Source organism: Prionailurus viverrinus, chromosome C2 (assembly GCF_022837055.1).
Source record: "Prionailurus viverrinus isolate Anna chromosome C2, UM_Priviv_1.0, whole genome shotgun sequence".
NCBI classification, from domain to species: Eukaryota; Metazoa; Chordata; class Mammalia; order Carnivora; family Felidae; genus Prionailurus; species Prionailurus viverrinus.
The window spans coordinates 134193908-134215388 of NC_062569.1; the positions used below are offsets into that span (position 1 = coordinate 134193908).

General features: G+C 37.3%; 1 protein-coding gene across 1 annotated transcript in view; it reads right to left on the bottom strand.

The window, feature by feature from the left end:
- Window positions 1-1050: 1050 nt before the first annotated feature.
- The window catches only part of TMPRSS15 (transmembrane serine protease 15), a 121964-nt gene continuing 101533 nt past the window's right edge, over window positions 1051-21481 (bottom strand). The window contains exons 20-25 of the mRNA XM_047873966.1: window positions 21228-21277; window positions 20875-21049; window positions 12039-12220; window positions 10668-10763; window positions 7024-7163; window positions 1051-1985 (exon numbers count right to left, since the gene is read on the bottom strand). Of these exons, the coding sequence (XP_047729922.1) occupies window positions 1830-1985; window positions 7024-7163; window positions 10668-10763; window positions 12039-12220; window positions 20875-21049; window positions 21228-21277 (799 nt within the window). The 3' untranslated portion in view covers window positions 1051-1829. The remainder of the gene's footprint in view (window positions 1986-7023; window positions 7164-10667; window positions 10764-12038; window positions 12221-20874; window positions 21050-21227; window positions 21278-21481) is intronic.

A 21481-nucleotide genomic window follows, 5' to 3' on the forward strand; every position in this document is an offset into this window, starting at 1 on the left:
ACCCACATTGACTGGGATCTACCTCTTCCCTCCAAGCTCCGCTGTGCATTTCTTCCTTCAGTCAGGACTTGATGGGAAGGAGACAGCGCTTTCCCCCACTTCTGTGCCACCCATGACTACAACAGCTGCAGGTCAGGAGAGGAAAGGCAATGGGCAAGGGCTGTGGTTTTGCCTTTTGTCTTGATCCAGATCCGCGTAACTGTTCCAGTATCAATTACTAACCCCATACATTACGAGGAGTGGGGCAATCAACTTCCCTTTTATTAAAAGATGACAGTGACACTGTCCTTAGGGCTTCTTAAAATTTTAGCTGACCTTTGAAAGATGAAAAGGAGTACATGATGTATCTGTTGTGTTTGTATTTTCAGAGCATAGTTCTGATACATGTTTTGGAATGTAGGTGAATTGTAGAACAATATCCAGGTAGTAAAATCAATACCTGCCACTTCATCCTTTCCAACTGCTCCTAAGATCAGGTCATTGGAAAGGTCTTAAAAAGAGTAGTGTGTTCAGAGACTCCTGACTTTTGTCCTAAGATTAAATACCATGATTGTTTACCAGGAATTTGTAGTCCCCAATTATCTGGCCACACCTTTTTATATGACATTGTTTTCTTTTTCTCTGTTCCCCCCAAGATAGTGACTTTTGGTACAACACATGATTATCTGAACTTCTCTAAACCTCCACCTACACAGCGGCCCTAATTCTCAATACCTCAATAAGAATCATTCCTTTCAGATGTAGCCCCATCTTGTTTCTTGTTTGGTAGGGCCAGTCTACAATCCCTTAACCTTATTCTTTCTTCTATTTCTTGTGATTATATAGACGTGTGTGTGTGTGTGTGTATTAAGTAGGTGTGGATTTTGTCTTCCCAAATAAATCAGTAGATTTTGTGTGGAAAGCTAAATAGAAGTTTGCACATACTCTGGAAATGATCCAAGAGATTAAAGCAGTGAAGCAAATTCATTTATTCCACATTTTTGGCCTTCTAATGGGTGATTCAGCTGCGTCTAAGTAAGTTTTGCACATGTTAAAAACATCCACTGTAAGACACATAGATCAGAAAAAAACATTTGTAATAGTTGCATTTTTTGGATATGTCTGATTACTTTTTGGAAACTTAAAAAAATATTAGCTTAAAATAAATGGGCGGTGCGATTAATACAGGTAAAAAATGATCCAATAAAAGAATGGAAATATCATTTAATTTCCTTTTTATTTTGATACAGGGGTGATCTGTAGACTTGCACTTGTTTGCTTTTTAATTATCTTGAGAGGAATGTGTAATCAATTTAGTCCAGGTCTGTGACATGAGCCTAAAGTACATATTTGTTATGAGTGGGGAAAATATTAAGGATATGCTCAAGATGAATTGGAAATTGGAAATGCATTTAGATAGAAAATCAGGAAGACTACTGAGATTCTGAAAATAGCAAGGTGGAACTAGATAATTTACAGCAGTTTACTTCAAAAAAATAACATACTGTGCAAAATAGTTTATTTTACTTCTTTTCTTAATTTTGCCAAAACTTTAAGAATGCAGTATATGCTTTAACATAGCATTCCTTTAAATAAGAAGAGTATGATAAAGATAATGATTACAGAGGAAAGATTGTAAAATCTCTGTGAAAGATTAACTGTTCACAATGAAAAAGTTACTTTGTATGGTACAGATTATTTTTTTGTCTTCACCCTTAATCCTCAGCATTTCGATGGCTTAGGTAAGAATAAAGCCTTTTAGAAATCTTTTTTGTCAAACTCTCAATTCCCATGCTCTTTAGAGTGGAATGGGAAAACCACATGGCTTTCATGTTGGTTTAGGAAACACGCTACTGCAGAAAACTTTGTATCCATTCTGTGAACCTCGGGGCCAGGGCATACACCCCTGGACGATTAGGCCGTGCACATTGGTATCCAAATGATGTCACACCAGCCAGGAACCACCTGTTGTTTTCTTGGCACATTAATGGTCCTCCTGAATCCCCCTAAAGAGTAAATTGAAAAAGAAAATTATAGATGTGTTTTCTTTTTTTTTTTTTTTTGATTTAAAAAAAAAATTTTTTTAACGTTTATTTTTTGAGACAGAGAGAGACAGCGCATGAACGGGGGAGGGGCAGAGAGAGAGGGAGACACAGAATCGGAAGCAGGCTCCAGGCTCCAGGCCGTCAGCCCAGAGCTGGACGCGGGGCTCGAACTCATAGATCGCGAGATCGTGACCTGAGCTGAAGTCGGACGCTTAACTGAGCCACCCAGGCGCCCCGTAGATGTGTTTTCAATTGATACATAAGATTATTTTTTAGCAAATCAATTCAAAACTACATGTCAAAAATATGCTTTAATTGAAAGTCATCTGTATACATCTTCACCAGCACTCTCTGTCAAGAAAGAGAACCTTTTGCTGCTTGGTAAGGACCCAGAGAAACCATGAGAACTAAAACATAATTTATATCTAATTCTTCATGATGTACTTTCATAGCAAGTTTCCTTACTTTCATTATGGCATTTTAATAGGGACTAAGAAAATCTCTAAGGCACAACTATGAGGAGCATCCTAACCAAAATATATATTAAAATCTGATCATTTAGTAAAGGAGGTATGATGATTTCATTCATGTAGAATTTAAACGAAGCAGATGGACATGGGAGGAAAAGGAGAGAGGGGCAAACCATAACACAGACTTACTACAGAGAACAAACAGGGTAGCTGGAGGGGAGGTGGGCTGGAGGGGAGGTGGATGGGTTAAAGGGGTGATGGGTATTAAGGAAAGCACTTGTGATGAGTACTGGGTGTTAGATGTAAGTGATGAATCACTAAATTCTACTCCTGAAACTAATATTACACTATATGTTGAACTGGAATTTAAATAAAAACGTGAAACAAAAAAAATAAAACCAAAAACAAGTATGTTCTAAGTATTAGGGGTGACTTTGCAGAAAAGGCACTTATTACACACATTGTGTGTTTACAGAAACTAAAAACTCACACATGAAGTTGATTTTAGTTCTTTCGGATAGCACTAACTTTTGGGCATTAGACACCATCCGAATTGAAAAAAATCTTCACATTTCAACTGAAATTGGCCTATGATATAACCTGTAGTGATAGGCACACATATTTTCATAAGAGATTTTAACTGATGAGTTGTTTTTAATTTTTGAAAATCTTAATTATAGCAGTTTCTAATAGAGTTAATTACATATATTTGATTTGCACATGAATATTTGTGTGTAATGCAAAAGAACATGATACAAACACATAATGCCATTATTTAATGATGGAATTGACAAATATCTCTCTTATACTAATTGTGTGATACTTTTAATCTTTTCTTATATTTAATATTTTCTTATATGAAGGAATTAAAGCCTTGTGTACTTGGGTTGCAATCATTGGTAAATAGTTCATCCCAAGTTTGTCTTAAACATTTTCCTGAGAGACTTTTTGCCTGAATCTTTATTGTCTTTGGGATCATATTTAAGGGGAAAAAATGCAGTATGTGGTGTATAAAAGCACCTTTTCTTGCTTGGGTACAGAGGAACATAAATTGTACTGGCAAACACAGGTTACCTCTTTTCTAGATGTAACAAATGTGTTCAAACCGTTGGAAGGCCGGGACTGGGGGTTTTATTTCTGTACCCTAAGCCCTTAGTTTATAATATGGGTCCAGAAATAATTATGGAACGATTAAGGATAAATACAGGCTCAAAGTTACATGTAACTTAGAAATTATTAAAAAATAAACTTTAACAGTTTGGATATTTTTTAAAGGAGTCATTTAGTTTTCTTCATATTTTCTAATATATCTTAATTTTTAAGAAGACAATAGAATCTAGACCCTGATTCCATGAACACGGATTTTAAATCGCCCAACATGTCAGTTGGAGGTTATTTCCAATGAAGATATTTCCTTCTTCCACTATCTGAGAGATATGTATGTACTTAAAAAATATGAGTGACTGTCCAGAAAATAAAGCATTAACCTAAAATTTATGTTTCTATACCAGTGGTTTTAGTATGCTAACACACACATTGCTGGGCCCCAGTTTAGAGTTGCTGATTCAGCAGGTCTGTGCTGGGGCCTGAGAATTGGCACCTAGAGCAGGCTCTCAGGTGATTCTGATCTGCTGGATTGGAAGCTGTGCTTTGAAAACCCCTGGTATATGGGGTTCAGTGGGTTAAGTGGCCATCTTTGGCTCAGGTCATGATCTCATGGTTCACGAGTTGGTGAGTTCGAGCCCTGCATCTGGCTCTGGCTGACAGCTCAGAGCCTGGAGCCTGCTTCAGATTCTGTGCCCCCCTCTCTCTCTGCCCCACCCCAGCTCATGCTCTCTGTCTCTCTCTCTTAAAAAATATACATTGAAAAAAGAAAAAGAAAAAGAAAAAGAAAACCACTGGTACAGAATAAGGCTCTACATAGCAAAACGAGTTTGCTCTTTGTGTCATTCACTTAGTTTTATAGAGAGAGGACCTCTACAGCCACTTGTGCCTTAAAATCCAGACATCTACCCCCAAAACACAAGCCCTTGGTAAGCCAGAAGATATTTAAGAATATATGGAGGACTAATAAGGCAAATTCTTTGCAACTATGGGGGAAAATAATGCTTCGTAGAGCTTATTCAAGTGATATATCAGTAATGGCATATTCATAATTTTAATGTATTCTCATTTAAAAAAAATTAATGTTTACTATTTATTTTTTTAGAGAAAGACAGAGTGTGAGTGGGGGAGGGGCAGAGAGAGAGGGAGACACAGACTCAGAAGCAGGCTCTAGGCTCTGAGCTGTCAGCACAGAGCCCCATGCGAGACTCGAACCCACAGACCGCAAGATCATGACCTGAGCCAAAGTCAGATGCTTAACGGACTGAGCCACCCCGGTGCCCCATTGTGTTCTTATTTAGTTAATCCTCTTGTATAACATAGTATTAAAGTTGAACAAAGAAAATCATGTGACCCTCTAGACTACTGACTACTCAATCACGATACCATGTTACACAAGACATTTCCCTGTGTGGGAGCTTCCTTCCTTGCTAATGAACAACATACTTAGACTCCCTAGAAATCAGAGCCAAATATAAGATTTCAGAGATTTGGCATGAGTTACTGACTTAATGTAACCCTAATATCAGTAGCATCGGCAGCCCTATTTTCTACCCGGTGCATGAGGCTCCTGCCACACAGCCCCCATTAACTGTAATTGACTTTGTACAGCTGATTTCCCTCCTGAACGATAATTCTATAAATCTCCCTCTAAGTGGCAATATATCTTACCTTTGCACACTTTTCATTTTAAAACGAATAAGATCCAGAGATAAATTTTAAACAAGAAAGCTATCCTATCTGTCTTGAATTTGCAAGTGTTTATGCAAGCAGAATAAATGCAAAACCAAGCTGAAAGTTTAACGTGATTTGAGACACAGACTTAACTATATAGATACATATAAGATATATATAAAGATATATATAAAGATAAAGAAGATATATATAAAGATTCATCTGCTTAAGTGTATGTGAAAAAAGTCTTGTATCAAGTCGAATTGTGGGTGACATATGTGTGTTAATATCTGTAACAAGTTGTTTACACTTTAACAAAGTGAAAGATTTTATCATGGTATAAATTACTACGTTTGCATTTGTATATTATTCATTTGCTCAATACTGCTATCAGGTTTAATCTAATTCAGTAGATGTTAATGCATCAATATCTTAATTTCAAATACAAAAAAATGCCAGAAACTTTATTTACAAAGTCTTATAATGAAAATTGTTAATATTTTTGAGTGCTTACTTAAATGCCTTATATGTGTTACCTTATTTTTAAACCTCTAAATAAAACTTAAGTGACTTGCCCAAAGTCTCACCCATAAGTATTAAGGCAAGGGTGAAAAATAAGTGTAATCTGAGAACAGAATCTACGCTCTTCATGACTACTTCATGCTGCACCTAAAAATTAATAATTGTTCTAAAATCTCACAGAATTTACTTTTTATTTGTTGAGTGCATGTGGATTGCATGGTGCTAACAGCTACATTATTTCTAGGTGGTAAGATGTTTTTGTCCTCAATGAGGGTAGCTTGTGGGTAGAAGTTTCTCTGATGGTCACACAAGTCAAAAGCTATGGATACTTCAAATATATTGCCGTGTTGGCATTCAGTGAGTTCATGTTATTACATCTCTAAAATGCCATGTAGATGATAAGATGAAAATTCTACCATAGGTGTTCCAGATCCAGAGTTATGCCAGGCTGTTGAGTAAGTTCTATTTTTTAACCTTCCTACAAGTGGTTAGCTGCAAACTGGCTCTAGCCAGGTTATCCAGGTTGGTTCTTGTGCAGAAATTATTTCTTGTCACTGGAGGGGCGCCTGGGTGGCTCAGTCGGTTAAGCATCTGAATTTTCATTTCACTCAGGTTGTGGTCTCTCGGTTTGTGAGTTTGAGCCCCATGTTGGGCTCCACACTGATACTGTGGAGCCTGCTTGTGATTCTCTCTCCCTCTCTCTCTGCCCCTCCCCTGCTCATGCTGTCTCTCAAAATAAATAAACCTAAAAAATTTGATTGTTACAAAAAAATTATTTTTTGTCACTGGACCTTTGGCCCATATTCAAAAACAAGAGTTGAAAATTAGAAGCCATTAGGTGATATTGGCCTTCAGATTTACTTTTTGTTTGTTTTAAGTTTGTATAGGGTTTTAAAGAATTAGAATTTTATTTAGGTAAGATGTATACTCTTCAGGTCAACAGTGGGCCCAGCACTACATATTTCGCCTGACTATCTCACATATTCAAATTTTATGCCTCATCTCTAAAGACTATCGATTTTAATACTTGTTTAAAAATTAGTTTTATTTGTAATGCTCACATCCACCCAGAAGTTCTATGCAAGTAGGCCACAAATAAAAAACGAAAAGTCACATTTTCGTAAAAGAAGAAATGACGATCTCTTTATTCCCTAATCATTGTCAAGCAATCAAATGATTATGTAGCAATGCTTTCTGGAAAGGTAGGATGAGCAGTTTTACATACTTACCTGACAAGAATCTATTCCTCCTTCTTCGTAGCCTGCACATACCATATTTTCTGTAATGTTATATTCTGGCATCTGTTGCTGGCATTTCTCGTTTGATAGAAGAGGAACATTAGCTTCTTGTAATATGTTTGCAGTAGGACCTGTTCAAAATGGTAATGCAGCCAGCCAGTCAGAAGTGATCGACATGCATCACTGAATGAGCCACCATCAGTCTTATTTATTCCAACAGTTCACTCTCATTATCGAGTACTGTGTGTATATATAATGGAACTAAATGCTAAACCTTAGTATTTTAAAGCACATAATAAAGCCCATCTGTGGATCTTGCCAAATGGATAACAGTAAAGTACTTCTTTAGTGCCCAAGGGCTAGCAGGAATGGTGGATTGGACTAGACAGTCTTTAGGCATTTTCAGTATTTGTAAATGGTTACAGTATTGCTCATGGGGGAAAAAAGCCCACCAACACAAAACGTTTCATTTACAGAAATTAGCAACAACTCAGAAATCCAGGAGGCTTTTCATTTGGCACCTGAAGAGGTGCTCCCTCATAATGGCATTCAGCAACTTTGTGATGCTATGTGAATGAGCAGGTGCACACTGAGCAAAAGACAAAGCTCAAATGAGCTGTGCCCTGGTCTAAGGGCAATCAGCTTGTCATCCACGTGCAGGTGAAGAGAAAGGAGGCGTTTTGTAACAGAGTATATTTCCATGCTTTTTATAAAATGACTCATCTACTGCAAGCATGGATCTCTGTTTACTGAAATACTACTCCCAAGAGGGATGTGAAACAAGCAGGTGTCTGTCTAGTGCCTCAGAAAAGGTACATGATAAGCACTTTCTACTAATTAGCAATTCTATTTGGTTCCTCAAGAAAGGCAGAAGGTTGATGATAACTTAGTGCATATGACAGCTAAATGTATGTGACTTCATATGTTGCAGTAAATGTTGCTGCAAAAATGTATGTGATTTCATTTCCAGCTAAGCTTAAGTTTAATCCACACACTAAAAAGACAGGAAACAAATGTGCGTGTGTGTGTGTGTGTGTGTGTGTATGACTCAGTGGTGTGTTTAATGTTTAACAACTGGTTTTCAAGAAAAAAATCCCCGATACGTATCATTTGCCTGATGTAAACACTCCAACCATGGCCAATTTCAAGGTACCAGCATGACAGTGAACAGGAGTTGGGAGGAGATATGCACAAACGGCAATTTCTGGCTGGTGCCAGTGACTCCAACAGCATACCACTGGTTGACTTTTGAAGTCTGACAATGGGTTTTGAAAGGTGAAGATGGAGAGGCACCTGGGTGGCTCAGTCAGTTAAGTGTCCGACTCTTGATGTTGGCTCAGGTCATGATCTCATGGTTTATGAACATGGAGCACTGTGTGGTTGAGCCCCGTGTTCTGGGCTCTGCACTAACAGTACAGAGCCTGCTTGGTATTCTCTCTCCTGTTCTCTCATTCCCTACCCTGCCTGCCCTCTCTCTCTCTTTCTTTTAAAAAAATTTTTTTAAATGTTTATTTATTTTTGAGACAGAGAGAGACAGAGTGTGAGTAGGGGAGGGGCAGAGAGAGAGGGAGACACAGAATCTGAGGCTCCAGGCTCCGAGCTGTCAACACAGAGCCCGAGGCAGAACTTGAACTCACAAACCACGAGATTGTGACGTGAGCTGAAGTCGGATGCTTAACCGACTGAGCCACCCAGGCGCCCCTCTCTCTTTCTCTTTCAAATAAACATTTAAAAAATTAGTAAAAGAGGTGAATATGGAGGAGGAAATTCAGCATCTCAATGCCATTCATTCATTGAGGATGGACCAGTAGTTTTTATTGTAAACTATTATAAAGTCAAAGGCAATTTTGCTACTTATCAAGGAACAAAAAATGGTTGGGTCTAGGACAAACTCTTCGGTAAAGAAAAATTTGAGCAGTATTTTTATATTTAATATTTATTTGTCAACGTGAATTGCCATTAGGATAATTAATGCACACAAAAAGACATACATAAAAATATCAGTAAAGTTATTTTAAGTTTACTAATTGCCTTAATTTAGTCAACTAATATCACTTCATTTCTTCCTAGTAAAGCAATGTTCATGGTTTTCCTAGATGATTAGTGTAATATATTCAAAAGGTGGAAGGGAACTGGGTTTTACACAACTAGGTATCTGGAAATCATAAGGCAAAATTCATAAAATTCATTAAAATTTCCATTACCCAGGAAGTATTTAATTATGACCTGACCATTTATTCCTAAATGAAACTGATCACAGATGCAGATTTCCCTTGGCTCCATACCACTCTTAGCGACCTTTCTTAAGCCAATTAAATGCATATCTTTAGTAACAATAAATAAATGAGTCAAGTTTACTCAGCTCTTAAAAGAAATACCCATTTCCTATGGAATAAAGAGTCTTAAACTTTGTTAGTGGATAATTTGTTTTTGAAGAGTCTACATCATGGTCATAAATGTCTTTTAGTTTGAAGTCTGATAGAGAAAATATCTATCTAGGAATCATTTTTACTCTGTAGGCTTCAAATTTAATAAATCATGGCATTTTTCAAGTGGAGGAAATACAAGAATATACAGTCTTTGACTTCAATATACTTTATGGACAGAAGACATGAGGCATTTCAGCAACATAATGTAATTACAGTGGAGAACCTTTGTCGAAATCATTAGGCAAAGATTTGACTTAGAACATCATCCTTTTTTTTACAAGGAATATGGGAATTTTAACTCTAGATGCTTTGCTTCTGGTATCTGCATCTCTCCACATGATTCTGTGGCTTTTCATCTTGTACAGTTAAGATTTTTAAATATCTTGGTCACGATCTGTTGGGACTCAAGAGGCCTGGTTCTTCCACCAGAGTATATAGTGCCTTTCCTTTTTCCTTAATATTTAATAAGTTGCCAAAATTCTGTCCTAGATGGAATAACTCCTATTAGGAATCCAAAAGCAACATGGCTTGTAGTTACATTTAGAGAGAATAAAGTACTGGAGTGTTTAAAAAAATATGTTCAGTTAGTTTTAATATGCATCTTTTCTGTGTTTGGAAAACATCTTATTAAATAATGCTAACGAGTCAATTTATAGTCTTCAGTGTAAGATTTATGCCACATCTGAATCTGCTCATCAGTAGAGTGAGTCAGAATGTTGAAGTTAAAAGGGATTCTTTTCTCATTTCTTAGGGAATGTGAGTATGAGGCCTTTATGTGATAAATGAAGATAGTTTTATTGATTTGGAAAATGAAACAGGTAATAATTTGGCTTTTGATCAGACTTTATGTGATTTACAAAAGTAAATTTTATAACCTTTGTAATATTCATTTAAATAGATGTATCTTTTCTCTTTATCAGAGTATTTATAATACTAAAATTACATACTAAGTTTGGGGAATGCTTGAACTCTCTTCCAAAAAATATAGTTTTATAATATGTTCTACACAACCTGGATTAAAATATATATATATATATATACACACACAAATACACACCATATGAATATAAACCTGACAGTGCTTTTAAGAGCTATTGGAAAACTTGTTATAAGAGTTGCAAAAAATATTGAAAATATTCACAGGATAGTGCAATAGCATACTTCTTAGTAGTAGACATTTTCTTTTTATTGAGTCTGATAATTTACCTTGATGTATAAGCCTCCCCCAGCCAGCAATGGAACAAATTCTTCCTGGAGGAAAAACATGATTTTCTTCCAGTAAACAAATAGGTTGTATATAATCTGGAAAAACAGAATAAGAACAGACACACATGCATTTCTAACAGATTTTAAAAATCAATTATTTTCAGCACATTATCTAAAAAACCTGTATTTTTGTTTTTGTTGCTTGAACATTTTTTAGACATCAATTGCTTGAACATTTTTTAGACATCAATCTTAGGGGAAAGAGGCATCTCCAGGAGGCACTCTTTGATAATGGACTAGGTATCACTAGTGGTCTTTTTGGGATCTTTTTCTACATTGTATCCTAATTACTCTTTAATAATGTAAACAAGGTCTTAGTTCTAGAGTTGGTCATTTATATTTGATTTTAAGTAATCATGCTATTTACAGTGTCGGTTCTGTAAAAATCTTGGTATGGCTCTTCTTTAGGGTCAATTAAGACACTTGGACAAATGTTCTGATTTTCCCAGTTATCTCCACATTTAAAAAAGCTTTTAGGTGATTGTTTTACAGGGTACTTATGGAAGCATTAGCATTGGTCACTGACTTTTAAAGCCCCTTTCCAACAATTTACAAGCTGCCTGACACTTATTAAGCACCCACTACATGTAAGACCAAGGGCAGACACAAAAATGAGTAAGATGTGGTGCTTACCTTCAAGGACAGGGCTACATAATTAATAGTCTGCCTTTAATAAGTGCTCTAATATGTGTGTAGACCAAATTCCAAAAGAGCACAGAAATGGTAGCACTTTCTCTTCACTGGGGGTTAGAAAAGTCTTTGGAGTAAAGGATGGAGTTGAGCAGAACCCTTTGTGTAAAGTTCACTCCCTCAGATGATTTCTACCATGTTATCTAGGTATTTGGAGGAAGTCTTCCAGCTGCCACTCTATTAATATTGTTAAAACTCCTTTAAAATCTTCATTCTATGGATATTTTAATTTTTACTCACTTTACTCTTAGAATATATGTTCTTCTCTGTTTGTCCTACACTGCTCTTTGTGGTAGATGGACCTGCCTTTCTTTGAGAAATACAGAAGGCATGCATTGTAATCACCTATTTTCTCCCAGCTGCTCCTTTGAGTTTACTATTACAGAGAGCTTGGAATGTTTTATTCTGCTGGCCAACTTTCTAGAAAGTTGGATTTAGACACCTTGATGAAGATAATTGAATATGTTCCACTCCATTCCCCAATTCCATTTAAGTTATAATGATTTCTATAACAAATTATCCAACTTTTATGCACTATTAATTCATTGGTACTAATAATATTTCAAATCTAACTTTGAATGCATTTGGCCAGATAAGATGACTAAAACTGATTTCTTTTACCTGTGTAGTTCACTTTAAAATCCAGATGCATCATGGCGATGTCACTGTCCTTTATTCGTTTATTGTAATGTGGGTTTATGACAATTTGATCTATCAACCGAGTTACTATGTGAGGAGAAGTCAGATTCGATGTCATCTGCAGTCCTAGGATTGCTTTCCACTTAGATGGCTCTACATTTCTCCTGAAGATTATGAAAAAGACATATAAGGAACTTTCCATCCACCACAGTTACTTTCTACAGATCTTCGTAGTAGGTATTTCAGAACTATTTGTGCCCATCCTAAAATATGCTTGAATTTCTCTGAATCAGTCTTTAAAAACATTCCTTTAACTTTTATTCTTCTGATCAGATCATAGAAAGAACCTCAGTTAGTGCTAATTTCTATCACTTATCTTAAATCATCTCGATCTCGATTGTGGTTCTCAACTTCAGTTTCACAATAGAATCACCTGGAGTATTTTTAAAGAACACTGTCGCCTGCTTCCCTTTCTCTATCTCTGATTTTATGAGTCTAGAATGGAGAGAGGACTTTAAAAATATATATTATTTTTACATTAAATCTCTAAGTTTATCCTAACATATGGCCACGTTTGGGAACCACGCCTTAGATCACATTCCACTGTAGAGATTGCATCTTGGTCCAGGGTTTCTTCAGGCAACCACAACAGCTATGGTAGTAAGGGAAAGGGGTTTCAGGAGAACTCTCCTGTTTAGCGGCTCACTGAATTTACACACAGTTAAAATCAGCAAATAAAACCTATTGTGATGCTTACAATCTAACCTAAAAATTTGAGCAATTTTCATATGCAACAAAGTTGAAAAATTTTCCATACGTAGTGTCCTTTAATAAGGGACCAAAGGTATTGGTCAAGGCTAACATTTGTGTTATATGCAGATGAAGTTACAGTTCGAAAGTGTGAAGGGACTTCTAAATGTGCTTTTGGCCTGCAACATCTTCACACCAAGAAACTACTAGTGAATAGCTGGAATTAAGCCATTTAAGCCATATTCACAATGAAGTCAAAATTCAGTAACTGCAATTTTAGCAGAGCTAGTGATTTAATTCTTTTTTTTTTTTAATTTTTTTTTTTCAACTTTTATTTATTTTTGGGACAGAGAGAGAGAGAGAGACCATGAACGGGGGAGGGGCAGAGAGAGAGGGAGACACAGAATCGGAAGCAGCCTCCAGGCTCCGAGCCATCAGCCCAGAGCCTGACGCGGGGCTCGAACTCACGGAGCGCGAGATCGTGACCTGGCTGAAGTCGGACGCTTAACCGACTGCGCCACCCAGGCGCCCCAAGTGATTTAATTCTTCATAGTTACAAGTGCCTCGTTTAATGTGGCATTTCAACTGTTAGAATCCAAATCACTTACAAATACACAAAGGGCATGAAGTTATTTCAAGTCCGTTTGTTCACCTTTTTACCTATCTATTCATTATTTTGTTTAAATTAAACAAAGGATCATGTTTGATTAAGTCACAGTCATCAGTAAAGCCAATGAATGCCCAAGCATCCAGGCGACATCCACGGATAACCACACTGCATCAAAATAGCCTAACACCCATTTATGGACAACTTATTTTGTGCCAAGGCCAGTGCCCTGTACTTCGCATCAACTCTTTTCATTTTTGCTTCAGTGCTATGGATTTTACAACAAGAACAAACTGGGTACTGACAGTTTACGTGGTGGGGCAGAAACTTGAACTGGGGCTGTCTGACCTCAGAGGCTGCATCTGCACCAGCATACTGGGGTGCCTCCAGTGGCCATGGGTAGGATTCTGTGGGCAGGGTTGAGAACATGAGGGTAGGGTTGGGAGAGAGATAGGATCTGCCACTGAATTATCTGGGCTCAGGTAGGGAGGATGTGTCTGCTCTTAGGGGCCAGATGCCAGGCCAGGAGGGTATTATGGTGCTGTAGAGGCCCTGTTTGCTTGTCAGGAGGGCTTTTTGATTCTTCCTGTCTGGGTCAGAAGAATCATCAGTACTGACTGGACTGGTCAAACTGGACACATTGATGTTTTCAGACATTCTGCCTGCATGCACTCCCACCGTACCCTGGGACTCCCCTGCCCACACTGGCCTACTCAAAGACAGGATAGAATGAAATCTCTTTCCTGGTGTCCTATCTCTAAACTTATTGCTGTATCACATATTTAAACATGTTTCCTAAAGCTCAGCTGGTCATGGTTGTCTCTTGATTAGTATACCTGTTACGGTTGATGGGTAACAGGTAGCTACTCTTTTTTAAGAATTGTGTTTTTTATTAAACACTTAATAAATACCTAATATTTATAAAAAATTGATTTTACAATTACCACACCATGTTTCTTACTTTACATTCAATTATATCTACTTATATGCTTTACATTTTGCATTATCATTATATTTTACATAAACAATGTGTAATATTAATATTTCATATCATAAATAATATTAATCACATTAAAGGTATCATGTTGAAAAAATAACTATCAAAATCTGCTCAAAGGCGTATGAGCCCATTACAGAGGTTCAATTTTAAAGTTGCCAGAATGTATTTATTTTCAAAAATGATAAGATTGTCTTCTTAAGTGCTTTCTACATATTTTATCTTCAGCAAAACTTACATGAAAGTTCAGACAGATAATGCAGTTATTCGCTATAGGTTTAACTCAATGATAAAATAATGCAGTTCCGTAGCTAACCCCCCAAATTCTGTTCTTTTTTTTTTTCTTTTGAGAACGAGAGAGAGGGCACAAGTGAGCGAGGGGCAGAGAAACAGAGAGAGAGGGAGAGAGAGAGACAAGAGGGGCTCACCCAAAGCAGGGTGGGAGCTCACCTGATGCTGGACTCAAACTCATGAACCATGAGATCATGACCTGAGGCAAAGTCAGATGCTTAACTGACAAAGCCACCTAAATGCCCCTAACCTCGCAAATTCTTGTCTTTTATAAGTATTATACTCCTTCTGAGAACAATAAATATTAGTTACTGATATGAGGGAGCTTGCAGGCAGCACAAAGCTTAGTAATCACCATTTTGTCTTGTTATTTTAAGGTTTGAAGTAGAAAACCAATCCATGATGCGTGAACTGTGAAAATTAAACATACATGCTTCAAGCTACTGGTCTAATTAAATGCAAGTTACAGCAATATTAATCTGACACATTCTTAATGATTTCTGAAGTTGTTATAGCACTACACGGAAAATAGCCTTTTTTTCATATTTTTATTTCTCCTGTATCTATAGACCGTACTATAGGAAGGAGATACCCCTCCAACTTATCATTTGCATTTCTCCCTCAAGTCTTACTCCACGTAGCTTTTCATGTCTATGTGCTTAGCTTCCCCACCACAAGCCCACATCAGCACAAGCACCATTAGAACAACTACATCCTATTGCAATCTTAGTGCCTTCTCTCAGAAGAAAGGCTTGAGAATACAGAAGTTATAGCCAATGGTACTCAATTTTATGTATCACCTGAAGAATTTTGCTAAAAATCTTGATTCCTAATTTCCACTTCCAGAGATTCTAATTTGGAAAGTTGGAGTGGGACTCAAGAATCTGCCCTTTGTTATTACTGTTGGGATAGTGAGCAATACAGAATCCTCCCTGGCTTTTCCATTCACCCAAAGCTAAGACAGAGAAAGAAAGGCCTCAGAAAAATCAGTGTAGATGAGGAAGGGGTACTTATTATGTTTTAAAAACATATTTGTCTCAAGATATCTGCATTCTAGTGAAACAGGAAAAAGCTATAGGACAGAAGACAGGTGCGGATGGAACAGGAAATAGCCCATTGGATAGGCAAGTCCCAATCTGGCACAGACTAACGAGGGCAGAAGTGAGTACCTTAAGGTAGGGGACATTGGTTGAATTTCTGCTGCATTTCGCCTGTGCCTGCCTTGTTCAAGCAAAATATGTTTCTTAGTAGCAAAAGAAAGAAAGGCACAGGTTTGGGGGCAACAGAAAGGCATGTATTCTTGACTTCTATAACCTCAAAGACTAGCACACTTCCTGGTGCACAGCAGGTGCTCCTTCGATGCTGCACCAGATGGGAGGACTAGCACTATGCCCACTCTAGGTTGCCATGTGCTGGTGTATAAATAAATTCCCTACTCAGAGTATGGGACTTCCATTGTGGTAAAAAGTAAATATGGTAAGACAGTTATGATAGAGCAAGATGATATGCCGAAAGGAAGAAAAATCAGTGGGAACCTGTAACTCTGAATTGCAATATTTTTCTGTTCTACCATTAGCAAAGATGGTACTTTAGTCAAGTGCACCCATGGCCAACCCCAACGTTTACCCCCAGCACAGCATTTTAGGTCTCTATTATTATTCCCCACTGAATGGAAAAAAGATTCCCCTGAGGATACTCAATTCCATTTTTTAAGGCAAGGAAAAAGTAAAATGCCTCTGAAATATGGTGCTGTCAGAGACTAAGAAAGTCTTCAAGGAATAGAGCCCAAAGGTCCATCGACTGATGAATGGGTAAAGAAGATGTGGTAGATATATATACAATGGAATATTTCTTAGTCACCAAAAAGAATGAAATGTGATCTAGATGGCATAATGCTAAGTGAAGTAAGTCAGTCAGAGAAAGACAAATACCATGTGATTTCACCCATATGTGGAATTTAAGAAACAAAACAGATGAGCATAGTGGGGGAAAAAGAGAGGCAAAGCAGAAAACAGACCCAACCATAGAGAACAACCTGAGGGTGGATGGAGGGTAGGTGGATGGGGCATGGGCTCAATGGGTGATGGGCATTAAGGAGGGCACTTGTTGTCATGAGCACTGGGTGTTGTATGTAAGTGATGAATCACTGAATTATACTCCTGAAACCAATATTACACTGTTTGTTAAATAACGGGAATATAAATAAAAACTTGAAAAAAAGAATGTTTTCAAGAATATCAGGGGTAATTTTAAAAGAAAAGAGGAGCTAGATTAAATGGGATAATACTTGTCAGTTTTAGTACTTTAAGTATCATATGGTATCATAGTAATATTGAATAATGATTTATTTCAATAAGGAATGAAATAAATGTATTTGGTCATCTCTAAAGAGCTAAATTAAAGAATGGGAGATTGGCAAGAGGCCTCTCTATGGATAATTTCATTATTGATGTATGTCAATTTAATAGCTGTGATCCAGAGTATAAATCTATATATACCTGTCCACCCAAGAGGCTGAGTAGTGGTTGCTTCTGGAAGCAGGGATGGTGATTGGGAAGGGGGAATAAGAGAATTCTGCATGTGATGGAAAGTTTCATGTCTTGATAGGAGTGTGGGTTACACAGTCATATGCCTTTTCAAAACTCATCAAATTGTGCACTTAAGATTATGCAGTTGCTCTCTGTCAGTGGGAAAAAACAAGTATTAAACTCTAGGTGGTGAGTTTGCTTAACAGCAGCAGGGTTAGCAATTCTCAAACTACTTGTGTTCTAAGCTTGAACAAATCCATAAATATTTTGTGGATGGTAGGAACAGGTTTCTCATTATTGGAGATGAGCTAGAATGCATCTTGCGGCAATCTATTTTCATTGGAGCTGTCACTTTGAGTTCATATTTATAGGTATATGGCTGTATCTATTGAGAGGGTCTAGGAGCTCGACACACCAGCAGTAGCAAGGAGCACACAAGATCTTGATTTGTAAAATGTAGAAGAAACTAAAATTACCTAAACAGAACTGGGGTTTCTTAGAAAGTTTGATTTGAGGACTAGGGGGGAAGAAGCACAAAATGAACCGGGAACATCTTATTTTGCAGAAAGTAAAGAAATTCTCAAAGAATGGACATACATCAAGACCAACACGGGGGCAAGCTTAAAGGGTTTCACCAAATATGAGGACTTTCTATAAAATAACTTGCTGTAATAAAAAAATATCAAAGACAAGAAAGACATAAAGATAGCAAGCCTGGCAGAAAGTCTATTCCAGATTGAAAAAGATGAAAGAGTTATAGTAACAAAATGCAGTGCATTATCCTGGATTGGTTCTTGGGTGGCAAACAGACAAACAAACCAGGAAGGTTATAAAGGGCATATTTAGGACAGTAGACAAAAATGAACACATATTATAGATTAGATAGTGGTATTGCATTGATGTTAAATGTCCATGACTTTCTGTGATTATGTAGGAAAATATCCTTGTTCTTAGTAAACATACAGAGTAAAGGGGCACAGTGTCTAATACACTATAAAGAGATTCAGAAAATAAATATTTCTCCAGATTGGAGAGAATGAAAGAATATTTCTCCAGATTGGAGAGAAAGATAAGAAAGTTTTCATAGCGTAAAATGTAAGCAATTGATGAATCTCAGTGAAGGTACATAAGAGTTCTCTGTGCTAGTATTTGCAATTTTTGTTTGTGTTTGAAATTATAGCACTATAAAAAGTTTAGAAAATAAATATGCTGAATGTCTCCTGGGCAAGAATCAGACTCTGGACCTTTTCTGCACAGGAACAGGAGGACAATAAAATTTTTATTGCACATTTATGTAATTCACAGTACGCAAAAGTATTGCATCATCTTACTTTTGTCCTGATAATCACTCTAGGGGGTGGACATCCTTAGGAACCCCCTGTGGGTGAGGATACCTAAACAGAGATACCAAGTCACATGAAGTCGGTAGCGTAAGTAGGATCAAAATTCTATCCTCTGGTTTAAAGTCAACCTTCCTTTTAAGGCACAGTAAAGTTGGTCCATACTCTCCAAATCTCTGTTTTAAGGTTGGAAAAGAAGACAAATCGGGGACAGAGAAAAAGAACAGGCATAAGGAAGCTTAATGACATCCAGGAACACTGTGGCTGATGGATGGGAATAGGAGTGTGGACTGTGGTAGACAGAGAAGAGCTGTCCAATTAAACCATTTAACCACCTGCAGATTAAAACGCCTGGACCAGGTTTACATTTTTTGGGAAAGAAGAAATAATACAACTGAATGGGTAAGGAGAGCAAAATGCAAGGTTGGTGAGGATGAGTTTGAATTCATCACAATTCTATTACAGTTTACACTTGTTTGCTTGTGTTCCGATTGAAGCTGTGTGAAAAGACATTTTATGTCCTATATAACTAAACATGTGTTTATAGTAGACCAAACTGCTTTTCTATTTCGTTTGAATATTTGTGGTTTAAAAAGCTATGATATTGGTATCATTGACCTACAACAAGTGCATCTGTAAGGTAGATAAATGAAAGATGCCACTAATATTACTGTAAGCCTGGTTGACATTTAGAAAGCATATGTTCTGCAAGAACATCAAACGGACTAATTTACCAAATCCAAAGTTAATATGGGAGGTTGCTAACTTAATAAGACCCATCTCTGTGCAATAAAAAACAATGAATCTGTAGGTAAGGATACCTTTCGCTTGTAAATTGGGATATAGGTTACCCACCTGTGGCATCTGAAGGTATAGGTTATGTACAGGTAAAAGTTAAATTCATGTTTAACAGGGGATGGGAAAATATTGACTGCTATGGACATTTTTTTGTGGTGTGGCTGAAAACAGATTAAAATATTATCAAGAAGCAGCAGAATCACGAAGGTGCAGTTTAGCTATGGGACAGGCTATAGTTTACTCATCTAGATACAAGGTGTGATGCATAGAATAGAGAGCTTGGATGTAGATGGGCAGTAACTTGGGTAGTTCTTTTGGAGCCCAGGTGATTAGTCCAGCTCTGGCTATGGGTCCTTATTTCAGATTCCTCGGGTTCTGAGTTCAGGTTTGCCCTCACACTGGTCCAATGGGATCAATCCTTTAATACTCTGCCCCCCCGCCCCCGTCTCCCAAACAACTATCATAACCTTCTGCATCTGACAATTTGTCTCCATCCATCAAAGAACTTTCCCTATCTGGGTTGGTAGGGAGTTAGTCTTTTGATCTGATTATAGCTATATCTTACATTCCTGAGCACACATGCTTCATTTCTCAGAGATTCTGGACACTGGCCACAGAGGCTTATTCTAATCCTCATAACTCAGGCCATTCTCTGGAGGTTCCTTTTACTCAATTAAGGTCAGTAAATTACCTTAGGATCAGGGCTTATGAATCTTCTATGAGGAAGCTACCTTTTACTTGGGCCTAATTCAGAAGTGTCAGAATAAGACTACCTAAGAAGGTGCCTTCTTTCAGGCAGAAGCAGAGAATTAACACGTTCTTGGGCCCAAGAATAGTTCTTTTCTCCTCCTTTTCTCCCCGTCCCTCCACTCTCTCTGTTTTTTCCCTGTGGCACTGCTTTGGGAATGGCTGCTTCTAGAAGGAGAAGACAGATCCTAGAATCCAACATGTATTTTGTCATACTACATAACAAAAAAAGAGTTAGATATGGTTGATATTGTTTCTAAGATTCAGTTATGGGTAGCATCAAACTAGATGTGACTTGAGAAGGAAATATTTCTATTCTAAGTCAAAACAAAGTCCTTACCCATGAATTTCTAGAACACAGTTTATTAGTCACTTAAGGGCTATTTGAACGTGCTTTTTTTTTTTTGATACTGACAATTTCTGATGCTATTGGCCTGATTGAACGATAACCAGCACAATTTATGCATTAAATACGAATTTCATGCCTTTAAAAGTGCTTACCTTGTGTACGTATGAATTTCAATTTTCATGTATGTAGGAAACATAATGCTTGATGCAAGTATCTAATGAAGAATTGATTTTTAATTTAGCGTTTTCTATGTTTATATATGATTTTAATGGGAAAAATGGTACTATATAATGTCAGAATGGCAGGAACATTTCCCTGAGGGGATGATTTTGTGAGGCTGCAGGAAATGGCATGCAGAGTGTCTGCTGTGGTCATCTCATCTGGGAGAAGCCACTGTGATGTCACACTCACCCATACACACAGTGGGCAGCCGACACCAGCCAGTCGTCGCTGACGAGAGATGCACCACAGAGCAGTTGGCCGTTGTAATAAAGGGCGACGACCCAGGGCCAGGCTCCTTCTTTGGCATTATTTCCTCCAACAATCTTTGGGCTGACTCGTGGAGTCACTAGTTTTTTCCCACATGCTATTAAAATAAATGAAGAAATAAAATAAGTGAATTAAAATAAATCTATTTTATTTTGGTGGATTTCCTTTGCTTACGAAAATTTAGTGGATCACTACAAAATAGTGATAGACCAACTCCTTTCGGAATTTTAAATGGAAGACATGAAGGAAGAAAACATGACAAAATATTTACTTACGTTTTTGGTTACATTGTAACAGAATCAGTGAATCCTGTAAACACTGTTTACTGTAATAGAAGAACAATTATATTTCAGAAAGTGTGCACCTAACATTTTAAAACAAAGTAGTGTATCTATTTTAATCTTATTATCTTATTTTTTTAGTAGAATTAACCTTCAGATGTAAGTAGGTTATATGAAATGTGGGGACACTGACACGCACAGCAGGAAAATACTCAGTTTAAAGTCAAATAGAATGGAGTTTGAGCCCT